Source organism: Condylura cristata, unplaced genomic scaffold (assembly GCF_000260355.1).
Source record: "Condylura cristata isolate star-nosed mole 26May11 unplaced genomic scaffold, ConCri1.0 scaffold00017, whole genome shotgun sequence".
NCBI lineage: Eukaryota > Metazoa > Chordata > Mammalia > Eulipotyphla > Talpidae > Condylura > Condylura cristata.
Genome location: NW_004567118.1, coordinates 37186519 through 37213520, shown reverse-complemented (window position 1 = coordinate 37213520; position 27002 = coordinate 37186519). Strand labels below are relative to the sequence as shown.

The window sequence follows — 27002 nt, the reverse complement described above, 5'->3', positions numbered from 1 at the left end:
TCTGATGCACTTTTGTATTGAGTCAACACCTCTATTTAATGGTTCATTTGTATAGGAAGATAAAATAGTATAATCAAATATGGGGTCACCATTTTTAAAATGTACTATACTGGGCTACAACATAAATATTTTAAAGTTAACTGTAAGGTGACAAGTTAGATCAAATACTGAGAGAGGGGGTTAAGAATATTAAAATAGTATGTGATGGGCTTTAAGATGAAAATGTTCAATTATATTTTCAGTTGCATTATTCTCGAGGGCGTTTGATGAAAATAAAATGTTTTAGGTTTAATTTTTTCTGAAGAATCTCATTAACTCAACTTTGCTCAAAAAAGGCTCTTGCTCAGATTAAGAGTGAATATGAGAAATATCATGTGTATCAGTTACTAGATATAACCACCCGTGAGGAATCTTCCTGTTTCTCTCATTTTAGTTCAGAAACTAATAAACATCTTTCTTTAAGAAAAAAAAAAAAAAACCCACGGGAAGATAAAAAGAATTTTCCAGTAATTTAGCAATACCTTTTGGACTTACATTGGTGATGATTCGATGAAGTGAATTTACCAGCACATAGTGAAATGTAGAAGGGGAATTCTGAGCCAGGCAGATCTACAGAGGAAAGAAAAAACAGAATTATTTCCACGAGGAAAAAAAAATTGATAATGCAAAAGTAGACAAAAGGAACAACAAAAAGATTTTATAAATGAGAATTTTTTTAGGTCCTGAAATTAACATATAATACTGAGAAATACCAATAAAAGTATAAGGTACTCATCTTGCTGGCCATTTCATTTTTATGAAGAATCAACAACATCAGTAAACATAACTTGATAAAAACCAATACTCTCACCTTAAAGTGTTGATTGTTGTGAGGGCTTATACGAAAGCAAGAAACAAGACAGTCAATCATCAGATCCACATCTGCAGGCTGACTGCCTCTTGAGAATGGTTTACTTGGATTAAAAAGTAGGTTCTATGAAAATTCCAAAAGAAAACAGAAGCTTTAAATAGCTAAGCAATTGTTTTTTTCTACAACTGCTGAATATCAACATATCATCCACATAAATGGCAGTAACATTCAGTAGCCAAAAGAAACACAAAGCAAACAGTTTGATTCTATTTTATCTTCATACTATTAACCATTTCATGAAGCCTAAGAAACACATTAGCAACAAAAGTAGGTACTATAAACTTATAGTCAAAGATACTCAGAACTTTATTGTTAGCAAAGATCTTTAACAACCTTCCTCTGTGCTTTTACTGCTGGGCAATTTTTCATTAAATTTTCTTAAAAGCTTGTAGTAGAGAAATCATGTTACCTTAAGATCAACCACCATGGACTGAACTAGCAGGAAAATGACAGAATTATCTTCCCAATTGATGTAAGTACTTGCTTTGCACAATTTGACACAGGCAATTGCAGCACTTTCAGTCAGCTGCCGGCTTCCTCCATGACCCGCAAGCGCTTTTCGTAGACTGTCCAAAAATAACTTCTACAGAATTCAGATACAATGATAATATATGAAATTGCTTAATTTCAGATTTATCTGGCAAAATAGCAAATTGTCAGTCTCTTAAAAATAGACTCTAAAAATGCACAGTTGATTTTTGTGACTTTTTTAATTTAAAAACTTTTAAGTTGTTGACATCATTTAAATGTTTCTCAAATGCAAACTATATTTACTTTCTTTGCTGAACTATTAAAGGAACATAAGAAGTAATACTTCCCCAGTCTCTTTAGTAAATGGTTGTGGGGAAGACACACATAAAAGAATGAAACTGGATTACTTGCTAACAAATTCCATACACAAAAATAAATTCTAAATGTATTAAAGATTTAGCTATTAAGAACCACACAATAAATACACACAGAAGAAACACTGGTAATACATCCCATGATATCAACAATAAAGATATTTTTGGTGACTCACCCCCTATGGCAAGGGAGTGACAAAAACACACACACACAACTGGGATTACCTCAAGTTAAAAGCTCTTAAACAGCAAAAGAAAATACAAGATGATTAACCTGACACCCTACTGAATGGGAAAAAATATTTACCAATATATAAGGAGTTAATATACAAGATATGAAAAACACATACAATTCATCAAGACCTCAATCAACAAAGGGACAGCAGATATGAACAAATTTACCAAAGAGGCCATCCAGAGAGCCAACAGCCTTGTGGAAAAAAATGTTCATCATAATGTATAATAAGAGAGAAGTAGATTAAAATTACAATTAGCTACCACCTCATACCAGGAGACCTGCACACATATCAAAAGACCCCCAATGAGAAGTGCTGGAGGGGATAAAGAGAAAAAAGAATCCTATTACACTGTTGGTGGGAAGGTGAGCTGGTAAAAGCAGTATGGAAAGCAATCTGTATTTATCTTTAAACATTAACAGAAATACATACCACCTGGCAATTCCACTCCTGGTCATATGTCCACAGAATATAAACACACACACACACACACACACACACCTGGTCATATGTCCACAGAACACACACACACACACACACACACACACACACACACACACCAAAAATAGTATGTTAAAATATTCACACAGCATGGGAGTAGCCTGAATCCCCTTCAACTGATGATGTGGTACATACATGCCAAGGAGTATTATACAGCCACAAAAAGGATAGGGAATTTGAGAAAATTATATGAAACAAAGCAAGTCAAATGATAAAAACACTTCACCAGACATTTACATAACAGACAATTTAAAACATAAAACACTTTCAAAAACTACTAGTTATCAACAAAAATCCTAAGGTCTCTGAGTAACTTTAGAGGCTGGAGGGAAAGCAAGGGACAAGGACATAGGACTGGTGGCAGGAGAAAAGGAATTTAATTAATTAATTAAGAAGACATTCCCTTTCCAAACAAAGTAGTTGACTCTCAACTCTTCTCAACTCCAGACTCTATTTAACCTTCAGTCTTCTAAGGATAATGCATTAAATTCTATTTCTCACAAAGTTATCCATTCCTGGGATCTCAAATTTTCTTCACTGCCCACTAACAAGTTTTTGCTCTGGCTTTTCTCCTAAATGAAAATCTCACATCTCCACTTACACGTATTCTCTATTGCAGTATGTCAAAAGCTAAACTCACCCAACAACATAAGAGTATTACACTCCTCTCAGAAACATGAGACAACCTCCAGAAAAGAATGACCATATGTTAGGTCACAAAACAAGTCAATATATTTAAAGAGACTGAAATCACACACAGAGTTTCTTTTCTGATCACAAAGAAATAAAACTAGAAATCAACAAAAAGAAAATTGGAAAGTACACAACTATGTGAATATTAAACTGGACACTAAAAAAATTCATAAAGGGGCCCTCCCTGGTGGCACAATGGGTTAAGACGCAGCACTACAAACTAGCAGCGGCAGTCTCAGTGCATGTTGGATTCCCCGCCCCAAAGGTAACCCACGTGGCACAGCAGACCTCTCCTGCCCGCCTGCTGCTCCCCTCAGTGTACTTCATGGATCTGCCTGTCCTGCTCCCCACACTGTCTCTGGTGAAGACTCTCACAGCCCCTGCACCTCTGGCTTCTACTGAAGTCCTGTATGAATAAATAAATAAGTCTTTAAAAAAAAATTACAAAGTAAAAATATAATATACCAAAGCTATGGGCTGCAGTTAAAACTGTACTAGGAGGAAAATTATGGCTAGAAAGGCTCTCAAATCAATAATCTAACTGTACCTTAATAAAGTAAAAAAGCAAAATAATCGCCCACCCCCCCCCCAAAAAAAACCTGGTTGTTTGAAAAGATTTAAAAAATCTCACAAGCCTTTAGTTATGTTAAGAAAAAAGAGTGAGAAAACAAATTACTCAAACTTAGAATCAAAAATTAGGATGTTACTGTTTTTAAAAAGACTATGTAATACTATGAGAAATTATGTTCCTAAATTGGAAAATCTATACAAAGCGACTAACTCCTAGAAACAGTCTACCAACTCTGATTTTATATGAAACAAAAAATCTGAAAAGACCTATGATTACAAATAATATTACATCAGTAATTAACCTTTCAACAAAGGAAAGTCCAGAACCAGAAGACTTCACTGGTAAAATCAAACTTTTTTTTAAGAATTAACATCAATCCTTCCTGAACATTTCCAAAAAATGAAAGAAGGAACACTTTCTAACTCATTCCATGAGCAGCATTACACTAATATAAAAGATAGATAAAAAGAACTTCAAGAAAGTTACAGACCAATATCCCTTAGGAACACTGATGAAAAACCCTCAAAAAAACCTAAAAAACAAATTCCATATTAAAAAGGTTATTCATGATGTAAAAATAAACTATTACATTATTAAAAATAATTTTAAAAGGGTTATACACCATCACCAAATGAGATTTATTCCAAGAGCAAAAGAAAGTTCAACAACAATCAATGTAATACACCATATTAGCAGAACAGAAGGAAAACCTCACATGATTTATGCAGAAAAAGTATTCACTAAAATTCAATAACCTCTCATAATAAAAACAGTGGATAAGCTACTAATATATTAAAAACCATTAACATAAGAGTCACACATGAAAAACCCAGTTACCAGGAAATCTTTACAGCACTACATTTGGTAATGATTTCCTGGAGATGATACTAAAAGACACAGTCAACAAAAGAAAAAAGAGATAAAATAAACTTCAACAAAATTTTTAAGACTTATGTATCAAAGGACACAAGAAGGCGAAATGACAATCCACAGAATAGGAAAAAGTATTTACAAAGCATTTATCCGGTAAGCTATTGACATCCACAATTAATATCCTAGAACTAAACAACAGCAAAGCACAAACAACCCAATTCAAAAGTAGGAGATAATATACCTTTTTCCAAAGAGATCTACAAATGGATAACTAGGTTACCAAAAAATCACTATCATTGGTCTTTAGGTAGATACAAATCAAAATCACATTCAGATTCCACTGCATGTAAAAATAATTCATCTACAATAAGCAATGAAACTGTGATACATACTATAACATGGAAGAACGTTGAAAACATATGTTAAATGAAATAAATCAGACACATAAGGACAAATATTACATGTTTCTACTTATATAAAATACTGAGAACAGTTAATCACAAAAGCAAAAGGTAGGTTTACAAAGGGTTGGGGAGGTAGAGGATGGGAAGTTATTGTTTAACGAGCACAGTTTCTGTTTAAATTTTCTGTACAACATATAAATACATAAAAATTTAAAAAGTAAGTTCACATTTTCTCTGAACTAGCTCCCACTTTCAACTTGCCTTTGGACTTTTCCTCATTATCTAAAGAATAAAGTTTAAAGTTAAACTGGCCCAATGTCTTTTAAATTACTCACTTCTGCCCCTTCATCTCTTACTACTACCTGCATAAATCTTCCACTCTAGCTAAACTTCTGAATATACCCTCAACATTCTTACATCCATTTTCTTGATTACCCTGGTGTCAATTACCCAAAATCTATACTTAAAATCTAAAATCAAATTAGTGGAACTAAAATTTCACACTTCTTCCAAAAAATTTTTCTCAACATACAAACTTCATATGAATTTGTTTTCTGGAGAACCACTTTACTTTGAATAGCATAAAAATACTTTCATTAGTAACAAAATAAGTGTATCTTCATCAATTTGTTCTCAATCCAAAGAATAAAGCCTCTAACTTTATTGGAATTTACCTTTTACCTTAAAATAGTCACAAATCCATGTCAACTTTTGGTTTTTAACTTGCCTGATACTTATACTAGGATAAACCTTAATAGTGGACAAATTCCTAATTTTTGCTGTTCAACATTTTTTCTTGATCTTGCTCTGTGATTCCAAACATTCCAGAGTGTTCAATGGATTTATAAAGTTCCCCAAGATGAACATTTTTCATTGGTTGCCTGAAATTTCTGTGTTCATCTCATTAAAAAATATGCTCCAAACAAGGCCACAAGTCCTGCTACTAAAATCCTTTGTTTAAATTAAATTACTTAAAATTTATTTGAACACTTTAATTCCTTTAAAATCTTATTTTCCAATGGTGTGGTTCCACAGTGCAGGCTATCCCGCACATTCATGTGAATTCTTAAAGTAAATGTTCCCTTAGCAAACAGGTACTCTTCGTATTTAATTTCTCATCTGTAAAGAAATTTAACTGAGAATTCTAGGGAGACAGCAATCTAAGCCATCTCCTAACTCTTAACTCGGTGTGGCCATGTGACTGAGTTCTACCCAACAGATGGTAACTTAAAGTGATGTATGCCATTTCAAGGTCAGGCCCAAAAACTCTTCAGCATGCTTTCCGAAGCTATCTTTTTCCCTTCTGGCTAGGAAAATGGAAGTGACTCCATTAGAAATCATGTATTGAAGACTACAGAATCTTTGCTGGTGAAGGTCCTAAAAAACCACACAGAGGAGGGTCATCCTATGAGCTGTTCAGTTTAGCAGTTCAATTCTATTTCAAAAGTAAAAGTAAGTTCCACTATGCTCAGCTATTATACTACCTACACTGACACAATAAAATAATAACAATAAAAACTAGAAACTGAAAAAGAGAACTACTCATATAGCCTGTAGTCTGGGATGATATATATGAAAGTCTAATCCAATCTGCTCAGCTCCTATTTTCTACCAGTTTCCTTGCTTGCTTTTAATAAAGAACTAAGTGTAATTACCAAATGCTAGGAGGAGTTCTACAAAATGCAAAGTCTAATGGTCACCAGAAGGGGTCCACTCATTTAATCCAACCATTTCCCAAAGGAACCATCCCATATCCTACAGATTAATTCCAAGAGCAGTTTTAATGATTTACATTTCCTTCTGTGCCTTACATATTCCACACTCATGACCATAGAACATTTTTTAAACCTAATGTGCACCACCATTCCCAAAACACAATTGAATACTTTAAATCACAAAAACTCCAACAAACTGAAAATTACAAAGCATTCCTCTAAATTAAATATGATCATTAAAATAAATTAGTGATTAACTACAAATTAGTAAAATTGAAAACACTTCATCTGAGAACTATAATTGCACTTATAAAAAGTAAAGTGAAAGTCTTACAGATAATTACATACTTTTAAAAAAAAAACTGAAAACAAATGAACTAAGCCATTGCCACGATAGATAGATAAAGATAGATGTGTGTAAAATTAAATCTAAAATTAATGAAACAGAAAATAAAGAATTCTAGAAAATATATGGTTAAAGGCTAGATTATAAGAACCAGAAAAATAATTCCAGTAAACATAAGTGAAGAAAAATGAAAATGAGAAATGAGTAGTGAGAAACAAAGATATTGAAGAAAATGAAGAAAATATAGACATTTTAGAAATGAGTAGTGAGAAACAAAGATATTGAAGGAAACAGGAATTTTTGAAGTAGATATATATTTATATAAGTAAATACATAAGTATATAAGTATTATTTATAGCTATATTGATACAATTTTAAAATATATTTTCCAGCAATGAATCAACTATCAAAAGTAATCTTAAAGATATAAAAATTATTGAGAGCTCAGAAATAAACCCACATTTATATAAACAATCTGTGACAGAGGAGCTAAGAATATACATAAGAAAAGGAGTACCTCTTCATAAAAGGTATTGGCAAAACTGGAAAGACAAATGCAAAATAATGAAACTAGATCACTGTCTTACACCACTCAGAAAATTTAACTCAAAGACTTAGATGTAAGACCTAAAATCGTAAAATACATAAGAGAAAAAACATAGGCAAAATACTACATGAAACTAGCCTCAATGATATACCTGGGGGACTCAATTGCTAATAGTAAGGGGAAAAAAAGCAAAAAGTAAACAAATGGAACTATGTAAAACTAAGAAGCTTCTACAAAAGATACTATTACTAAAATGAAAAGACAGCATATTGAATGGGAAAAAATATTTGCAAGTCCTACATTAACAAAGACCTAATATCCAAGATATAGAAAGAAATCATACAATTCAACAAAAAGAAAGCAAAATACCCAATCAAAGGTGGGCAAGAGACCTAGTGTAAATTCTCCAAAGAAGACATACAGATTGCCAACAAACACATGAGAAAATGTTCATCATCACTTATCAGGAAACTGCCAAACAAAACCACAATGATGTTAACATCTCACACCCGTGAGAATGGCCCATATTAAAAAGTTTGGAAACAAGACTAGGATGCGGAGGAAAAGGAATGCCTGTACATTATTGGTTTGAATACACACAGATTTTTCAAGATATTAAAAACAGATCTATTGTATGACTCAACAATGCCATTCCCAGGTATCTACCCAAAGGATGCAAAAACACTAATTCAAGGGATAGATGAACTTCTAAGTTCTTAAAGCATTGTTTACCATTGCCAAGTTATCTAAATGCCAATGACAGATGAGTGAATTAAGAAGATGTGACATGTGTGCGCATACATGCATACACACTTACACACAATGGAATATCACCCAGTTATTAAAAAAATAATAAACACTTTCCATTTTGCAAGAGCATGGACAGAAGTGGAGGGGATAATGCAAAGTGAAATAAGCTAGAAGGAGCATGACAGATGCCAGATAGTTTAACTCACATGTGGAATGCATAGAAACAAAACAGAGTCAGATCACACCAAACCAAAAATTCTAACAATGTGACTGACTGTTAACTGAGGCTACCCAGGGGGAAAAGAGGAGATAGAAAGGGGGCAGATGACACAATGGACTATGACAGAAGATTATGCATGCCTTTGAGGTAAGTGTGGAATATGCACATACATCTCAGGAGGTACGATCCTTGCCTCTGAGTCATATACAAAGTTGTAAACCAATGTAATTTTTAAAAAAGATTAAAAATCCCTCCCCAAAAAAAGAACATATGATATAGCAATAAAACTTTTGGGAATCTATATGCAAAAAAAATTGAAAACAGTTTCAAAGATGTATTCATAGTATTATTCATAACAGCTAAAAGTTATGAACATCCCAAAAATCCAGTAGTAAATGAAACTCGATAAACAAAATGGGGTTAAACACTCAAGAGAATATTACTCAGTCTTAAAGGGAGGAAATTCTTCTATATGCTGCAACATGAGGAACCTCAAAGTTATTATGCTAAGTAAAAAGTCACAAAAAGGGGCTCTTCCTGGTGGTGCAAGTGGTTAAAGCATCACATTATGAAGCTCTCTGAAGCCACTGCATCATGAGTTCAATTCCTGGCCAGGGAGCTGACCCACACGGCATGGCAGACCTCTCCTGACCTGCCCACTGCTCTCCTCAGCAATGTATTTCAGTAGATCTGCCTGTTCTGCTCCCCACTCTGTCTCTGGTGAATCCTGTCACCCACCACAATCTGGCCTGTACCCCAGCTCTGTAAGCATAAATAAATAAATCTTAAAAAAAAGTCACAAAAAGATGAATGCTGTATGATTCCATTAATATGAGAGATCAAATGTAGTCAAACTCATAAAGTTAGAAAACAAAAAGGTAGATGGGTGGAGGGGGAAATAAAGAGTTATTCTTTTATAATTGAATGAATGAACAACAATTCTCAAATTTTAGCTGACATAAAAATTTATTGGACAGCTTATGAAAAATAGGATTACTAAGCTGTGTCCCACCCCCAGAGCTTCTGATTTCAAATAGGTTATGTATTTCTAGTGTTTGCAGTGATACTGATGCTGCTGGTCTGGAGACCACACTTTGAGAAAGCTGAATTCAATCTCTCTCTCATAAAAAAAAATTAAAGGTACACTGGAAGAATACATATCAGCCCTTGAGAGTGGTTGTCCCTGAGAAAGAAGGAAAGAAAATGGAATTAGTAGAATCAAAGAGGAATTGAGTTTTAACTGCAGTTAAAAAAATTCATTTTTTAAAACCATACATAAATAGAAAAAAGATTATCAGTATTACAAAATGAATAGATATATGGGTGATATGTTCATTGTATATTTCAGAGGTAAAAAAATATATTACAGTCAAAAGAAAGAGTAATTTGGAAAACGTTTACAACAACTGAAAGTAAAGATTTACTGCTAACACTGGATTTTAAAAAGTCAGTAACTTATTAAAAACAACATAATTGAAAACTAGGTGAAAGAAACAAATACACTTTATACATACACACACATACACACACACAAACAGGCAATGGCCAAGAAGCAGAAAATGACTCTGAACACCACTCATCAAAAGGAGTAAGATGTGATAGTATTGTTGACCTCATTAGTCAACAAAACAATAAAAAGACTTAAAAACATAGAGTTCTGATAAGGATGAAGGAAAACAGACACTAATTCAACACTGGTGAAAATCTATCACATCCTACAGATATTGGTGAATATAAATAAAAATCTAAACATCCATTCATACACAGTAAAATGGTTAAGTAAATGATGTACAACAGAATTACCTGATACTTAAAAGAATGTATTAGACCTCTATCTACTATTTTATGACACAGCCAAGATATATTAATAATAAAATGCAGAGTGGTATGTACAAAATAACTCTTTACTAAAATATATGAACTACAACTCTATACATTTATGTGTAGTTTCATGTAAATGTTTAAGCAAGTAGATACAAATGGAAGGATACATATTAATCACTAAAACTGATGAGAAAAGAGACTACATTAAAGTAAATATTTAATTCTGAAGATGCGAAGACCTAAACTTTTTAACCTAGTAAAAGTACTAGAGAAAATGCCAGACATAAACCTCATGTATTATTATATGGTTTGTGTTCAAAAAGTCACATATTATATGGGTCCATTTATATGAACCTTCCAAAATACACAAATCCAGAGAGACAAAAAAAATAGATTACTAGCTGCTAGAGGCTAGAGTGAAATGTGACTGTTAATGGCCTTGAGGTTTTCTTTCAAAGTCATGAAAATGTTCTGGAAGTAGCTATTGGTGATTATTACAAAACTCTGCGAATACATGATGGCATTGAACTGTATACTTTAAAAGGGTAAATTTTATGGTATGTTTATTATAACGCATAAAATGAAGAAATAGAATTGTGAGGAAGAAAGGACTAAATCTAAAATGGCTAGGGTATAAAAAGAACAAGAGTGAGCTGACTGCACACAAACTTTAAATATCTAAACAGTAAAAACAAGCATAACAAGATCCCATAAACAAAGCTTAAAAGGAGAAGTCAGGTAAAAAGAGTACATTCATACCCTACAAATTAATAAAACATAGTTCAACTGAAATATGAGCAATTCATAGAAGATATACAAATGACCAAAGAACATATGGAAAGATGTAGTTTTGGATATTAAAATACATATTCACTTAATAGTAGTGAACTTAACAGTAGTTTTTTGCCTATGTCTATTTTCCCAACAAAAACATTATTATTAATATTTTGAAGGACTCCAAAACAATCTAACATGAAAAATGATGCCCTTGTAATGGAAAAGAACACAGACCTAATTAAGAGTCACATAATCATTGATTCTCAAGGATTATCTAGTTCATCTCTTTACCCATCAATGCTTAAATTCCCTGTCCAATATTTCTAGTAAGAACTAAATCAATTAGCTAATTTTGAACATCTCTATTCATAGGAAAGTCATATAGGAGTCCATGTTTAGTCAAAGTATTTCTCCCAAAGTGAGAACAAAACATAACTAGCGAAACAAGCTGCATAAGGAAATTCCAATAAAATAATAAAATTAATACACTGCTCTAATTTTTAAGAACTTATATAAGTGTCCTTTAAAATTAGCAATCAATATAGTGCCAGTTTCCCTAGAGCTGACCTATGGAGTGTTCTGTCTTCCTAATAGATGCTATGGAAACATGACACAACTTCATTATCACCAAGTGGACACACAGCCGTTAAGTACATCAAGAAAGTGATGAATTCGAAGAGGCCAAATCTCCATTATTAGAGAAACTATGCTTAACTCTGAGAGAAGTCATTTTCTGATAGAAGACAAAAACTAAAGGACTGTTGTAAATCTTTAATTGCTAAGTGATATAATTTGTTTTCCCTCCATAAAAATTTATGTACATGTATGTCTCTGCTAAGGTCGGCAAACAAAAGATACCTAAAATAACTGTAATTAGAAGTGATTCCCTGAAATGTCATACTTACAAAGTGCTAAACCTACAGAGATATACACCTTGAGTAAAATAAATTGCTTTGTCATTTTTTTTTTTAAAGATTTATTTACAAAAACTGGGGTACAGGCCAGAGGTGCTTGGGGATGGGGAGTGAGAGGATTCACAAGAGACAGAGTGGGATCAGAACAGGCAGATCCACAGAAATACACTGCTGAGGGGCACAGTGAGCAGGCCAGGAGAGAAATGCCCCCGCCATGGGGGTCAGCTCCCTGGTCAGGGATCAAACTGCAGTGATTGCAGACTGTCGCACAGTGCTTTAACCTGTTGCACCACCAGGAAGGACCCAAAACACATTGCTTTGTAACTGGACACAACACAAATAATTTTTCGTTCCTCACCTTATTCATGTTGTTTTCATCAACCACATCCTTGGATATATCCTGTATTATTTCTGGACACAAGATAAGGAGAATGATCTGTAGCGGCCAAACTGCTGCTTTACGTTTGGTGCTTTCAGCAAAACCATCCACCAAGTCAAACAGCTTTTCTGCACACTCTATGTAAAAAATGTGAAGATTATGTTCATATTATTAAATGAGGAGGAAATCTCTGGGATTAAAGTTGACATTATAAAAAAAACTCAAAAGGAGATTTGAGTGTTTAAAAGATAAACTTGCTGATCACCTAAACAATAAGGCAAATTAAGGACAGGTGACAAGCAATGTTATATGTCTGTGTGTCAGAAGAGCTATCTTGACTAAACCTAGTAAAGTCCGTATTTTAGAATAGCCAAACTTGTGCTTAGTTTCAGCACACAGGTATTATGCAAGGGTAAGATAAACCCAAGGAACAAAGACTGGACAGCTTCCCAAAAGTATTATCAAAGTCCTTCAGAAGTCTGTTTTACAATTGTGTCTCAAGAATTCTACATTAGGTTATCACTACTTTATATATGTCTCCCTAAGAGTACTAAAATAATAATAATAGTAATAATAAGATGTTTTTTCTATACTTCTATTGAATATCTAATCTATGAGTGTAATTACTAGTGCTTCATTTCAAAGTTCTTCATCCACTTGTTCAAAGGAAAGGAAAAAGGTTGAGGGTAATTTAAAAATTTAGGAGAAAAACAGTATTTCCTATTTAACATCAGCTGACAAAATAAAAAACTGACAAGTAAAAGCATCTTAATGACAAAAATAATTGGGAAATTGGTAAGTTTTTACCTCATAAGTAAAAGTTTAAAGCCAAAAAAATAAATCTCCTTACCAGCCATATCTGTCTGTGGAATCTGGTATAGCTTTGTAAATTCATCTGGATAATTTTCTACCCAGTTCCAAAATGCCTACAAAACCCAAAACACATGTTTCATTTAATAGCAGTGATACTTTCTTAAGACAGTAAATGCCATATGACTCCAATTATACCACAAAATTCTAATTTCCTTCCTAAGAATATGGAAATACATTCTTCCAAAATATTAATCTGAAATCATCAAATTATGACTTCTGGTTCAAAAGACAGCAATTTGATAGCCAAAAATTAACAAAATTTTAATACCAATGAGAGATAACTTACTTTTTCCAGGCTATTTATAACTGCTAACTGTGCGACCTTCTTTAGGGCTTTGAATTTAAATGCTGTTTCTGTTAAAAAAAAAAAAGTTCTAAAATTAATGAAAACAGTTAAAAACAACTGAAAAGAAACTTCCCTTTTACATGTAAGCTTTTGTTCCAATATTACTATATGCAATGTGCAGTTAATATGAACCAAAAACATTTACTAAAGATAAAAAATGAATAAAAAGTAAATATGAAAACTCATGAGTTTTTTGTTAATCTATTTTTTTAATAATAAAAACTGGCTTTTTCATAAAAGCATAGAATTTTAAAAATATACAACAGCCTAAGGAAAACTTAAATTACCCTTCATAATTCTATCATGACAGAGACAATCATAGTTAACAGACTGGTGAATTTTCTTCTATCCCTTCCCCTATGGATCTATAAGACAAATACACTTACCATATCTGAGACCAAATATGGTTTTATATCAAACCTGCTCTATGTTCATTTCATATATCCTATATTTTTCCATATCATTAAAAATTCTCCATATATATTTGGTGACTCTATATACAATAGTAACTACTACTTCAATAATACAGCAGATATTTTTAGTGTAACATTTAATTCTCTCAACATTTTTCATATTTTTATACTTCCAGATATTACAAATGACAAACTGATACTAAGTTACAGATCTAATAAATGACTGAATTAAAATTCAAAAAATTAGTCTTCCCAATATGCTTTCTCTTAGAATATTAAAATTACTGTATTACCTATTTAAGTATTTTTCCACTTGTTGTGCATTTAGGATGTGTCCAATATTTCACTACTATGTATAACATTAATAAATACTTTCCTTGCTCTTGCTTTTTACCTCAATTTCCAAATAATGCATTACAGCTGACAGTGCTCTAGAGCATTTTTTGTCTTCCTATGTACATCAGTTTTACCCTTATGAAACTTAACTGTGTTATACATAGCAGTTTATTCTTAATTCAAATGTGTGTGTATATATGTACATGTGTGTATGTGTATGTATGTATATGTATATGTGTATATATATATACACACACACATTTGAATTAAGAAATGTGTATATATATATGTTTTAATTAAGAATATATAGTGTATATATATTCATAACTCCAGTTTTACAAGTTTCTGACTGGACAACTTACTGATCCCTCACATTCAATAGATCTAAAACCAAATTTATCATTTTCCTAGCCTCTTTTCTGTTATCAACCCTTCCATTCCTTTCCTATTTTAATCAGCTTACTCATTACATGGGATAATCCTCTTTGAACTCATATATATAAATAAATAGCCAGATGTAATATATTCTACTCAAATGTTATTTTATTTTGAAAGTTTCATATCATATTAGTTTCCACCCTGTCCTATTTTATCCTGTCCTCCACTACCCTCATTCTTTGAATACTACTGAACCAGAGGTTTATATAACCTATCAAGCCATCCTGAAAATTTCAAGGAAGTGGTATACCTAAATAAATAAATGAAGGCACTGCTTTCCTTAAAGCCTCATACTGCCACTAAAATTCGCCTCATAACCTATAAGCTAACAGCATGACAGTTAAATACTCTGGTTCTAGAGATAGGGAGATGTGAACTGAATCTTTACCCTGCAGCTCATTTATTCATTAATAATAGTAATATCTGCTTTTTATTAATAGTTCTTCTACTTACATTAATAATTCTCAGTTCCTTCTGATAGTTTATTTCATCCACATAAGCATGTAAAGCACTTCCCAAAGCTTTGAAATTATATACTATGCATATAATACCCTCACGTGGGTCTACTATGAGAAAGCAAAATGAGATACTAAAAGGGTTAAGACTCTCACAAGTTGAAGAATCAACCAATAAGTCAGTAACAAAGCTGAAAACAAAGTGTAGAAAAGAGATCCTTGACTCAATTCCACTTTTACTATAAGATCACAACATTTTTGTTCCATTATGTAATGAAACTTTGATGTGTTGCTAAACTATCTTCTCTTAGCACTTTACCAGCTAAATAGTTAATGTCTATAACATATACTAACTTGGAGATGAAAATCTAGAAAAAAACAGCATCGTTAGGTGCTCTTTATTAAAAACAGAAATTATAGTTTAGCAAAACTCAAGTTCAATATTTAATTATTTCCCTGTTTTATTGTTTTCAAAGATTCAAAAACTACTGAACCATAGTATTATTAACTATTTCACTAAGATATTTGTATTATAAATTCACTTTGGTGTTCTAGGGCAAACCAATCAAACACTGTTTTTCAGCTCAGTGATTAATTTCAGATACAGCATACATTCAAACTTACCCTTCAGGAGTCGTTTTAATTTTGCACAATCCACATTGATATACTGTAACAATTCTATATCATGAACATCAACGTTGTCTTCTGAACAAACAGTCAATTCTTGTAACCTGAAAAGTAAAAACCAAAAACAGTTTATCAACTTAAACCTTAGGAAATTCCAAATTACTGAATTCAACAGATTTCTTCTTATTCCAATGATGAGTTTATAAGAGCAAATATACATATAAAAATAAGAGAATAGTGAGCAGGAACATGCAGGCTTGAGCAAGGCAGCTGGAAGCCCCACATCCCCTTTTTAGAATTGATTAGAAAGAGGAAATGATCTGCCATCAAGGCGAACTGTGGGTACCATGAAAGTGCAGGCCTGCCCATGGGGCTGTTGGAAGCCACAAACCCAAGGATCCCCTTCTGGAACTGAGTAAATACAGAGGGAGGGCTCCACAAACAAAGGTTAAGATGAGCATGTAGAGGAAGAGACTAGCAGCATATGGATCCTTGAGGATCTTCACAAATAGCACCCATCAACATATCCACAGCACCTCTATCCTTGTAGAATCTGGCGTACCAGTGCCAGACTTAGTCCAGCTACCAGTTCCCAACATCCCAGAAGAGGCACCCTGAAGAGATGCATGCCAGTACCAGTAGCACAGTGGCCCAACGCACAGAACTAACTAGAAAACAAGACAACAGGGAGACAGAAAAGTACAAATAACCAAGCAAGCCTTCAGGGGAAGGACACACCACAAAAAATCAGCTACCGGAACTCAACAACAATGATTTGAAGAACTTCTCTGCCTGTCAGAGAATTTAGTATCGCCATGATTAAAAAACATAATGATGAAAAGGAAAACAACAAGTCTTAAAGACAAAACAAACAGAAGAATGAATAAGAAGAACAGATTAAGGCAAGGAATAAAATCACAAAAAGACAAACAAAATGGTAGATACAGATGCCAACAGTATTAACCCTAAAGGCGAATGGACTAAACTCATCAATAAAAAGACACAGAGTTGCAGGCTGGATTAAAAAACAAAATCCAACCTTTTGCTGTGCCCAGGAAATACATGTAACTACAAAAGATAAACACAGACTGAAAGTCAAAGGTTGAAAAACAATCTTACAAGCAAATGGACCAAAAAGAAGGCAGGAACAACTATACTTACATCAGATGAAGTACACTTCAAACTAAAAGATAAAAAGAGACACGGATGGACACTACATTATGACTAAGGGGACAACACATCTGTAATATGTAATGCTCATCATCACCATATACTCATCAAATGAGGGAGCGCCAAAATATAGCAAGACAATTATTAACAGCTCTGAAAACAGATATTAGAGAAAATACGTATGTACAAGGTCACCAGAGCCTTATATAAAGACCTCGACCTCATGGGCTTAATAGACATCTATAGGACACTGCACCCCAAAATATCCGAGTATCTGCTCTTTCTCAAGTGTGCACAGGTTATTCTCCAAAACTGGTCACTGCTGGTGGAAATGTGAAGAAAGGGGCAGGGAGCTGAACAGCCGTATGTGATTGAATACCAAGCATTGTTCCCCAATAATACAGGGAGCAGAACATGGGCCCTGCATAAAACATTAACTAGAGCTATGCACTCCCTAAAAAATAAAAGGGACAGACACATATAAAGAAGTTTCCTCTAAGTTGGGGTGGGAGGAGGGGAATCACTCAAAGCTATTACTTCATAAGGGTTTTAATCCACATTTATATTACCCATGCAATCTGGGACTGAATAATTAACAAAAACCTAAGTCTAGAGTTGGACACTAGGCAAAAGCAAATTTAAAACTATCACCAGAACACTACCACAGCACAAGACTGTAAGAAATTCTCAAGGAAAACACATACTGCATGTACTAAAGAAAAAATTGCAAAGTTAATGAAACAGGACACAATCCACTACAATTAAGAGTTGGCACAAATAAGCTTGTAAGAAAATTTTAACAATCTTAAAAAGAATATAAAATGGGTATGTTTTAAATGATGAGACATGAGAAATGGAAGTCTATCTAAAAAAGAATAGGAGGACCTCCCTGGTGATGCAGGGGTTATATCTCAGTACAATCAAGCTATCACTAGCCACTGTAATATGAGTTCAATCCCTGGCCAGGGAGCTGACCCCATAGTGCAGCAGACCTCTCCTATCTTGCCCATTGTTTCCCTCAGCAGTGTATTTCAGTAGATCAGTCTATTCTCCCAACACTGTCTCTGGTGAATCCTCTCACTGCCCCCAACTCTAGCCTAAACCCTAATTCTTGTATGCATAAACAAAAAATACATCTTTAAAAAAAACAAACAAACAAACAAACAGGGAATCAGGGCGGGTAGGGGGAGAAGCCAGCAGATTTCTTAAAGAATCAGATAGAACTTTTGAAGTTATTCAGTCTTCTGCTTCAGGTAGTTGTCAAATTAAGACATTTCACTGGGTCATCCCACTACAAAACAATTACATCTAATTACATCTAATACCGTTGTGCAGTCGTTCTGTATAGAGTTGAGCTAAATCTCTCCATAAAATAGCACTATGAGCCATAGAACATGGTATATTACTTCAGCAGAATAATAAAGTTATCATTAAGATTTCTAGTCCAAATTCCCTAAAGAAAAGGACAGAAATATTAAAAGCTAAATTAATCCTAAAGCAGAAATATTTATACACAGGTAAAAACAGTTGATAATAAATTTTTATGATACTGATTCATTTATTATAAAAATATGAGACTCCAAAATCAATCTTCAGAAAGAAATATGACATTCTAGTACTTTTTTTGTGTGTATATATATCTATCTATATATATATATATAGATAGATATAGATTTTTTTTAAGATTTATTTATTCATACAGAACTGGGGTATAGGCCAGAGATGTGGAGGGTGAGAGGATTCACCAGGAACAGAGTGGGGAACAGAACAGGCAGATCGATGAAGTACACTGCTGAGGGGAGCACCGGGCGGGTCAGAAAAGGTCTGTCACGCCATGTGGATCTCCTCCAGGGCAGGCGGGAATTGAACTCATGCGGAAGCGGCTTAAGCTTCTTAGTGCAGTGCTTTAACCTGCTGCGCCACTAGGGAGGGCTATACTTTGTATATTTTAAGTCACCTAATGCTATGACATCAATGTCATAAGATATCCCATCTAAATTAAATCATCATAACAGTCTTTCAGGCCAGTGATCCTCTAACAAACTCAGCTCCTATTTCTAGTACAAGCTAAGTGAAACAGCAAGTGCAGTTGTTAAAATATATATTTCATAAATCCCATTTCTAGGCAACCTATCCCCCCTAAATTAATGAAAAATGGCTTATTCTCGAGACAACTTCTGTTCTGTAAACGATGAACAAGATTCAAGAAATACACAAAACTTGTCTATGTTTACATGTGCTAGGGCAGTAAAATCCCATAAAATAAAGACTTTGATGACTACAAGGTTTCTGGAATTTTCAAAGGTAGATGTTAGCTGTGTTTATAAAGCAACTCATGTTTGCAGAGACTGAAAAGTATTTTATTCTTTTGATCATTCTCCACCACCAATTGAAGATGCTTCAAATAGTAAAGCTGGCCTGGCAGATACCTAAACAAAAAGGGATTTTGTTTTCATAATTTTTGAGCCTCCAATTTCCTGGGTTTGTTACCTTGCTGCTTCAACCAGTTCATTATTACTCAGAATATGAAATGTTATTACTCAAAGAGTTCATGAAGACATCATTCTATCACTTTTATAGACATTATCCAATATCATCATTCATATGAAACCATTAAATAAAACTTTAATTTCCTTTAAACAGATTACAGGATTTTGAAGTCAACCAATCCCCCAAAACACCATAGCATGAATTCTCATAGTATAACATTCTTATTCAAATCTGCTGATAAATAACAAAAGAAGAAAAGAATCTGACTACTGGAAGTACACACTTCACACAACACAGAAAGCAAAATGCAGGTAACACTAGGCAAAGATAATTGTTTTTCTCTACCTATATTAGCCTTTGATTTAATAAATGACTAAACGATACTTCTCACTTGGTCATAATTAAAGAGCTATTTGGGTCTACTTGAATGAGAAAGGCAAGTAATTTGCATGAAACAATTTCTAGAGTTATAGTGAGAATTCTCTTCCATACAGCACCAGTTATATCAATTTCTCCATTTTAGCATATCACAAGTGATACTCACATTGTAACCATCATTAAAATTTAAATTATATTTATCATTTAATTTTAAAGCACAACAGTATACTTTATTAAAAATACTTCATCAAGGGCCCTCCCTGGTGGCACAATGGGTTAAAGCACAGAACTAAGAAGCTAAAGCCACTTCAGCATGAGTTTGATCCCCAGCCCCGGAGGTGACCCACATGGCGCGGCAGACCTCTCCTGACCTGCCTGCTGCTCCCCTCAGCAGTGTACTTTTTCAATTGGCCTGTTCTGCAACCCCACTCTGTCTCTGGTGAATCCTCTCACCACCCGTGCACCTCTGGCCTGTACCCCAGTTCTGTATGCATAAATAAATAGATCTTTTTAAAAATTTTTTCATCAAAATACAGAAATATAATACAGGGAAACAGAAGCAGCCTTATATTATAAAACTTATGTACTCTGAAATAAGGCTGACTTAGAAATTCTGAGTTGCTCCCATATAGGCTGTATCACCTTGATAACTTCTTTGGTTATATCAGTTTACTTACCAGTAAAATAAGGAAAGTGTCACATACATTTCAGAGAAACTGAGGATAAACCAACATAGCATAAGCTATAAATGCTTAACAAATAGTGTTTACAGTTTACAAACTAAAATACAGACCACTTTCTTGAGAATTTTACTGTCCAAATACTCATTTCCCAGTGTTTCCACATTACTGGCCTTTTTTTTTTTTTTTTTTAAGTAATTCCACATGTGGTGATAAGTAGCAAAGTCATAAGATCATTAAAAGTACTACTACTCACCAACTATTCTGACTGGCTAACTACAATTTAAGGAATAATACACTATCAAATCAAACCAAAAATTCTAGTGCTTAAAAAAATAACTGGTCCTGAATTATTTTGCAACCTAAAATTTAGACATTCAAGTTTATAACAGCAGTCATAATTCTACACATCAATATCACAATTTTATGTAATAAAATTTTCAAAGAAATTATGCATAAGACCTACAAAATTTCAGGAAAAACATTTCTATCAATCCTTTGCTCTTAAGTAAGTGAAAGATTAGGATTTATGTTATTACAACAGTCTTATGTGGATTTACATACTAACCTGGTAGAAATGCGACTAAAAACCGCATTGAAGTTATTGCAGCTGAGAGAAAATAAAACCCCAGAGGCAGAATTCCGAAGTTCAGCTGCATGTTGGTTCCCTTCACGACAGGTGTGAAGGAAATGGCAGATTTCTGGCAGCAACTGTTTCACCAACATTGTTTCATCTAATCTCATTGTGTCCTTTGGTTGCTAAAATACAAAATAATCATTTTACTCTAAAATGTTCTTAAATTTACAGGCAAAGATTCCCTACCTTGAAGATTTCAAACCTACATAAGAGCTGAAATAAAATTATGAACATCCATATACCCTCATATAGATTCAACAATTATAAATAATTCCATCATGTTTGGTATTTGTATCTGTAGTCAATCTAATATAGAGGTTGTTTCCACCTAACACCTCTTAATCCCAATGAAAGTCCAACTCCAACATCCACTCTCCAGGCTCCCCCACACCCACTTATTCCCTTGTTCCTCAAATCCTGCACAAGCCCTCTATTCCAGAGAACCCCCAGTTTATTGTTCTAAATGAACTTTCTTCATATTCACTGATGAGTGCCTTATGTTATTCCTCTCAAGATCCAAGTTAATTCCTGAGTGGGTGATCACTCCCACTTTTGGGCACAATGACAAAAATAAACAGGCATTACAAATAATTGTTTGGCTCAACAATTTCAAAGTAAGTTATAAACATCACAAACTCTACCCTTACATATTTCTGTATATCTTAAAAAATGACATTTTCCAATATAACTTCACTATACCAAAGAAAAACAATTTTCTGTATCAGTTCATCTGTATTCCTAGTTCACCAACTGCATCCAAAATCTTTCTTAGTTTTTCTTTGTTAAAAATTCAATCCACAAAAGGTGTGCAGCATTATGATCACTGTTACTTTACTTATTTTTTATGTTTTAAAAGGACTAGTTTATTGGGGAGGAAAAAAGAGAGGCACCTGCATAGTCACAGGCGGGCAAGAGAGCTGCCGTATCATTCCTTGTTCCTTTAGTCTCTGTTCTAAAACTATCTGCCCTATACACACTCCACTTAGATCACTTTTATTTTTTGTGATACTGCCTTTTATAATAGGCCAGATGCCTTACAAAAGGTCCCATACCATTGATTTGATTCCTAGCTGTGTAATTTAACTTGTTCTTATAATTACTGTATTTTCTGTTAACTTAAACCTAAACCTTATGGTCTGACTAGATTAGGATAAATACTAGCTGATGTACTATTGTTCATATTACATATACAATAATATATAATGCGAGGTAATCTCACTATCTCACTATCTGTGACACCAAGTTTGATAATTCTGGAGTTAACACTGAGACCTCTACTTTGTTAAGTATGTATTTAACAATTAACCAAAGGATAAACTATTCTGCAAACATACTGCTATTTCCACATCAATATCTCACCTAATTCATACATGAGAAACAATTTTGTAACACCAAGTATGAAAACAAAAAACAACGTTGTACATAATCATGTGCTCTGTTCAATTCTATATAGAACTGTAATCCAAGCATTTCAGGTGCAAATTTATAGATAGCAAATAAACTGAAATCACCAAAAACCTGCAAAATTTAACTTACAAAGCCTTTTTCAGACTTATAAGCTAACCAAATTACACAGATGTAGACATTAACTTGAATATACAAGAACAGAAATGTTAGATTTTTTTTAATAGTAGACACAAGAAAAAGATAAGATTCCTCAAATTCTACAAAATATTATCAAATATATGATATTGGTGATTACTTGTCTACTTTCATTTAGCTATTCAGACTAGCTATGTCAACTGCTTCAATTTAGTTTCATCTAAAGGTGAAAGTCAAGTGATAATCATAAAATCACAAAAAACCCTAGAAATTGGAAAAATTGCTTAATAATATGAATATTATTTTAATTGTAAATCTGATGAAAAAACTAACACATTTTCAAGCGTAAAGTGATATATATTTTATACATTATACAAATTATACCATGCCCAAGAGTTTTAATTAGACTATTTCCAATGACTATAAAATTAAAAAGGTGCCAATGTCACTGTTCATTCTCCAAATTATATTTACTATTAGCCTTGGCATAACATGTTAATAGAGAAAAGCTGAAAGAAGCAATAAACTACCCTATCCTATTCAAACATAGGTATGTCTGATACACATGTATTTACAATCAAATAATTGATTTAAGAGAAGCAAAATGGTCACTCTTCACAGTTCTATGATCCTATTTAGCAAACCTAAATATCATAAATTTGATGCAACAAACTAAAACAGACCTAACCAACCTTAAGTAGAAAACTTATAAAAATGAAATCTTTACAATTTTGAGACATACCCAAGACTCATTTACAAGTTTAGGTTTTGTGCCCTCAATACCTCTCTTCCCTAAGGATACACAGTTGTGTGAAACTGTTTCCAACTCCCTATCTTATTGTTCCCCAAAACATTTCCACTATTCCCTCTTCTCAACCAGCCCAGTCTACCTACATTTACTATTGAGACCAATTCTAATATATGGGGAAGAGAGAAGCAAATCTGAATAAAAGCAAAAAGTATGCCACAGCAAGAGAGAAGATAAGAAATAAGTTAACTCTAATATACAGTTAGAAGACCGCTCTTTAAATGAAGCTATTCAATGATAGTAGCCCAAAGGCTGGGAGTACCTATTTGTACTCTTTCCAAGGAGCGGGTCCTCCCTTACTGATTGTCAACAGTATAAACCAGACATTCTGCAAGAGGGGAGAGGGAAACAGGATCAAAACAGGGGTAGGAAGAGCACAAGGGACTATGGTAATGGTACACAGGTGAATTGGTAGTGGGAATTTCACGGGAACTATAACTGAGATAAGAAAGCATACATTGTACAAAAATGAAGAATGATGTGAAAAAAAAAAGTATATAAAATAAAATAAATGGAAGTATTCAAAACAAATCCTAGGAGTATGACTATGGAATTGAGGCTGCTGGAAGCAAGAAAGGGTGTAGGTGAGAGCCTGGGGGTGAGAGTAGGTACAAGGGGGTCAAGGCCTAAGATGATGGACTATAAATGCTTTGATGATAGGAAGGGAAGGGTGGTGTGCCTGAGGAGGGGTAAGCCTGTTCTCCTAAAGCATACAGTGTTGTGTATCAATGTTACCTCAATGAAGAAAAATTTATTTTTAAAAATGGGAGTCAAAAAATAAAGGTAATAAATCTGTATGCTTATCTAAATTCTTGCCATATCAGGAAGAATTAAAGCTACTGAAATATAGAAACATTTTGCTTTATATAACAGAAATATTCCTGAAATGATTCTAAATAAGTACACTGATATAACTAGCGGAAATCTAAGAAAAATATTTTATACTTAACTATCCCACATCTCAATGTGTTTGTATTTACACATGGATGTAGAAACTACCAGTAATAAAGTTTTAATGTTGTTTAGTTCTCTTTTAAAAAGATTAGAAAAGCAAAACATTAAAATTAGATGATTGGAAACAAAATTACTGTTGGTCTTCCGTATCACATTCTTTTTATAGCTACACAACACCTAGCAATATCTAGGGAAGTTATTTAAATAAAATAGTGGCCTTTTCTCATGAAAATTTTTCTAAAAACATCCAAAGGTGAGAGAGATGTGACTCAAGGTCAATACTTCTTAAGTAAACAGTATCTGTCTACCATGCAAAAGATGAGAAAATAATTTTTCTTTTAAAAACTTATCTGTTACTAAATTAGTTCTATTAACAAAATTCACATTCATATGTCTTAGAGGTAAAAAATATATGACAATTCACCTAGTCAACACCTATACTGTGGTATATCTTTCTCAAACTTTTATTCACAAAATCTATTTAAGAGCAGACTTACCCCAGCAAGACATTTTTCCAGTGTATCCAATATAATCAACTGAGAGAGATATAAATTTTTTTCAGCAGCTTCTCCAAATATTCTCTAAAATAAAACAGATTCAGAAAACAAAAAGCTATTACTCTCCACTATCAATCAGCACACATCTGAAAAGTGAGGAGCTAAAGAACAGGAAAATCAATACCTTCCATTTTGTCTTTTAGGTTATACTACAGCTAAGTCTATTATTTCTGATTTTATTCTAATGCTCAAACAAAATAAATTCTCAAGAAAACAAAATGCTGACATTTACTAGTCTGACAATAGCATTGTAACAGTAAAAGAAGATACTCTGGTTATACTTCAAAAGTATGTAGGTTTCAGATACAAAGATAGATCTTTACCAGAATCTTGAAGTGACAAGTTAACCACACTTTGATGCCACAAAATAATAGGTCTTAATTCTTACAGCAACAAAATAAGCATTTACTATCCTTAAACTGACTACTATGCTATTTATCAACAGGAGACTGTGATTTCCACAATTCAACTCACCCAATAAACTCTATATATAAAGGCCAATACCACAATACTAATTTTGTTTTCATTTGAAAAGAAAATTCTAAATGTTCTAAATATTAAAATATTTTCAATCTGAGAACATAACCACATATTTGTGTAAGGAAAAACCTATGACTGTGCCCAACACACTGCAAGGGAAAAGCACCACAAAATCTCAAATGTATTTCTGTAAATTGCTTCACATATTTATAACTGGTCTGTTTTGTTTTTTAAAAAAACCTTGATTTTCTTCTATAAAAAGATTTCTTTGTAAGGCAAAATGACAGTCTACATCTTTAGTTTATCAGTTTTATAAGTCTACTCAACCTTTAAAAAAGACAAATACCAAAGATGATGTGACTATGAAAATGAGACTTGGAATTCACAATTTATTACAACCAGAAATCAGTTTCATAGCTCAATACAAATAACAGAAATTGAGGTTGTAAGTGCTAAAGATAAGCAAAAAAGTTTGAAGTTAATAAATAACCAGGTCAGCTGTTTTGAGTTGGTTATGAAGGCCATTTAACAGAAAAGAATCACTTGAGAGAAAAAGGAGAATTTAAATGTTTAAAAGTACAAAGAGAGAACAGTTAAAATACCTTGAAGTTTCAGGAATGTGAATGCATTTTATAAAACTAAGGAAAATAAAACTATTTTTAGTTTTTGTCAGTGGAAATAAATTATTTGAGGAAAACTTTCAACAATGGGTTATCTAAGTATTACAGAATTTGACACAGGTTACAGGAAGAAGGAAAAAATATTATCTTTATAAAATTAATCTCATATTTTAAGACTACAGGTCGAATTTTATTTATCATCTACTTAAAATTGGGATATCCCATGTAAATATTCAAAATAAGAAGCTAAGAGACTAGAGTTCAATAGATTATAATGGTGAATTCATGAAAAGCAAAATCTTTATGAAATCCAAATTCCAGAAAAATATTGGGAAGAGAGTCAGGGTCAAAAGTAAGAGAAACATCTAAGGGAAAAGAATCAGAAACTAAATAAAAGTTAAAATGTATGGTGATGGCAATGGGTGATTTGGTGGTGGGAAGCTAAGATAAAAAAATGCACAAAACGATATCAGACTAAACTATTATATTTTTTTTAAAGTTAAAATGTTACTGTGTTCATCCACAAAATAAGATGAATTTCTGTTTATATTTGGTGTCCATAGAAAATTACTTTCCATACTTTAAAATATGATGCTCCTGGCCCTCCCTGGTGGCGCAGCGGGTTAAAGCACAGCACTAAGAAGTCAAAGCCACTTCCGCATGAGTTCGATCCCCGCCTGCCCCGGAGGTGAC

The 27002-nt window shown here is 33.2% G+C and overlaps 1 protein-coding gene across 1 annotated transcript in view; it reads right to left on the bottom strand.

The window, feature by feature from the left end:
• NF1 (neurofibromin 1) overlaps positions 1–27002 on the bottom strand; it is a 244417-nt gene that overhangs the window by 165746 nt on the left and 51669 nt on the right. Inside the window, exons 2-10 of the mRNA XM_004685158.2 lie at positions 25150–25233; positions 21280–21470; positions 15991–16097; positions 13665–13732; positions 13356–13431; positions 12485–12642; positions 1320–1493; positions 851–973; positions 535–609 (exon numbers count right to left, since the gene is read on the bottom strand). Of these exons, the coding sequence (XP_004685215.1) occupies positions 535–609; positions 851–973; positions 1320–1493; positions 12485–12642; positions 13356–13431; positions 13665–13732; positions 15991–16097; positions 21280–21470; positions 25150–25233 (1056 nt within the window). The remainder of the gene's footprint in view (positions 1–534; positions 610–850; positions 974–1319; positions 1494–12484; positions 12643–13355; positions 13432–13664; positions 13733–15990; positions 16098–21279; positions 21471–25149; positions 25234–27002) is intronic.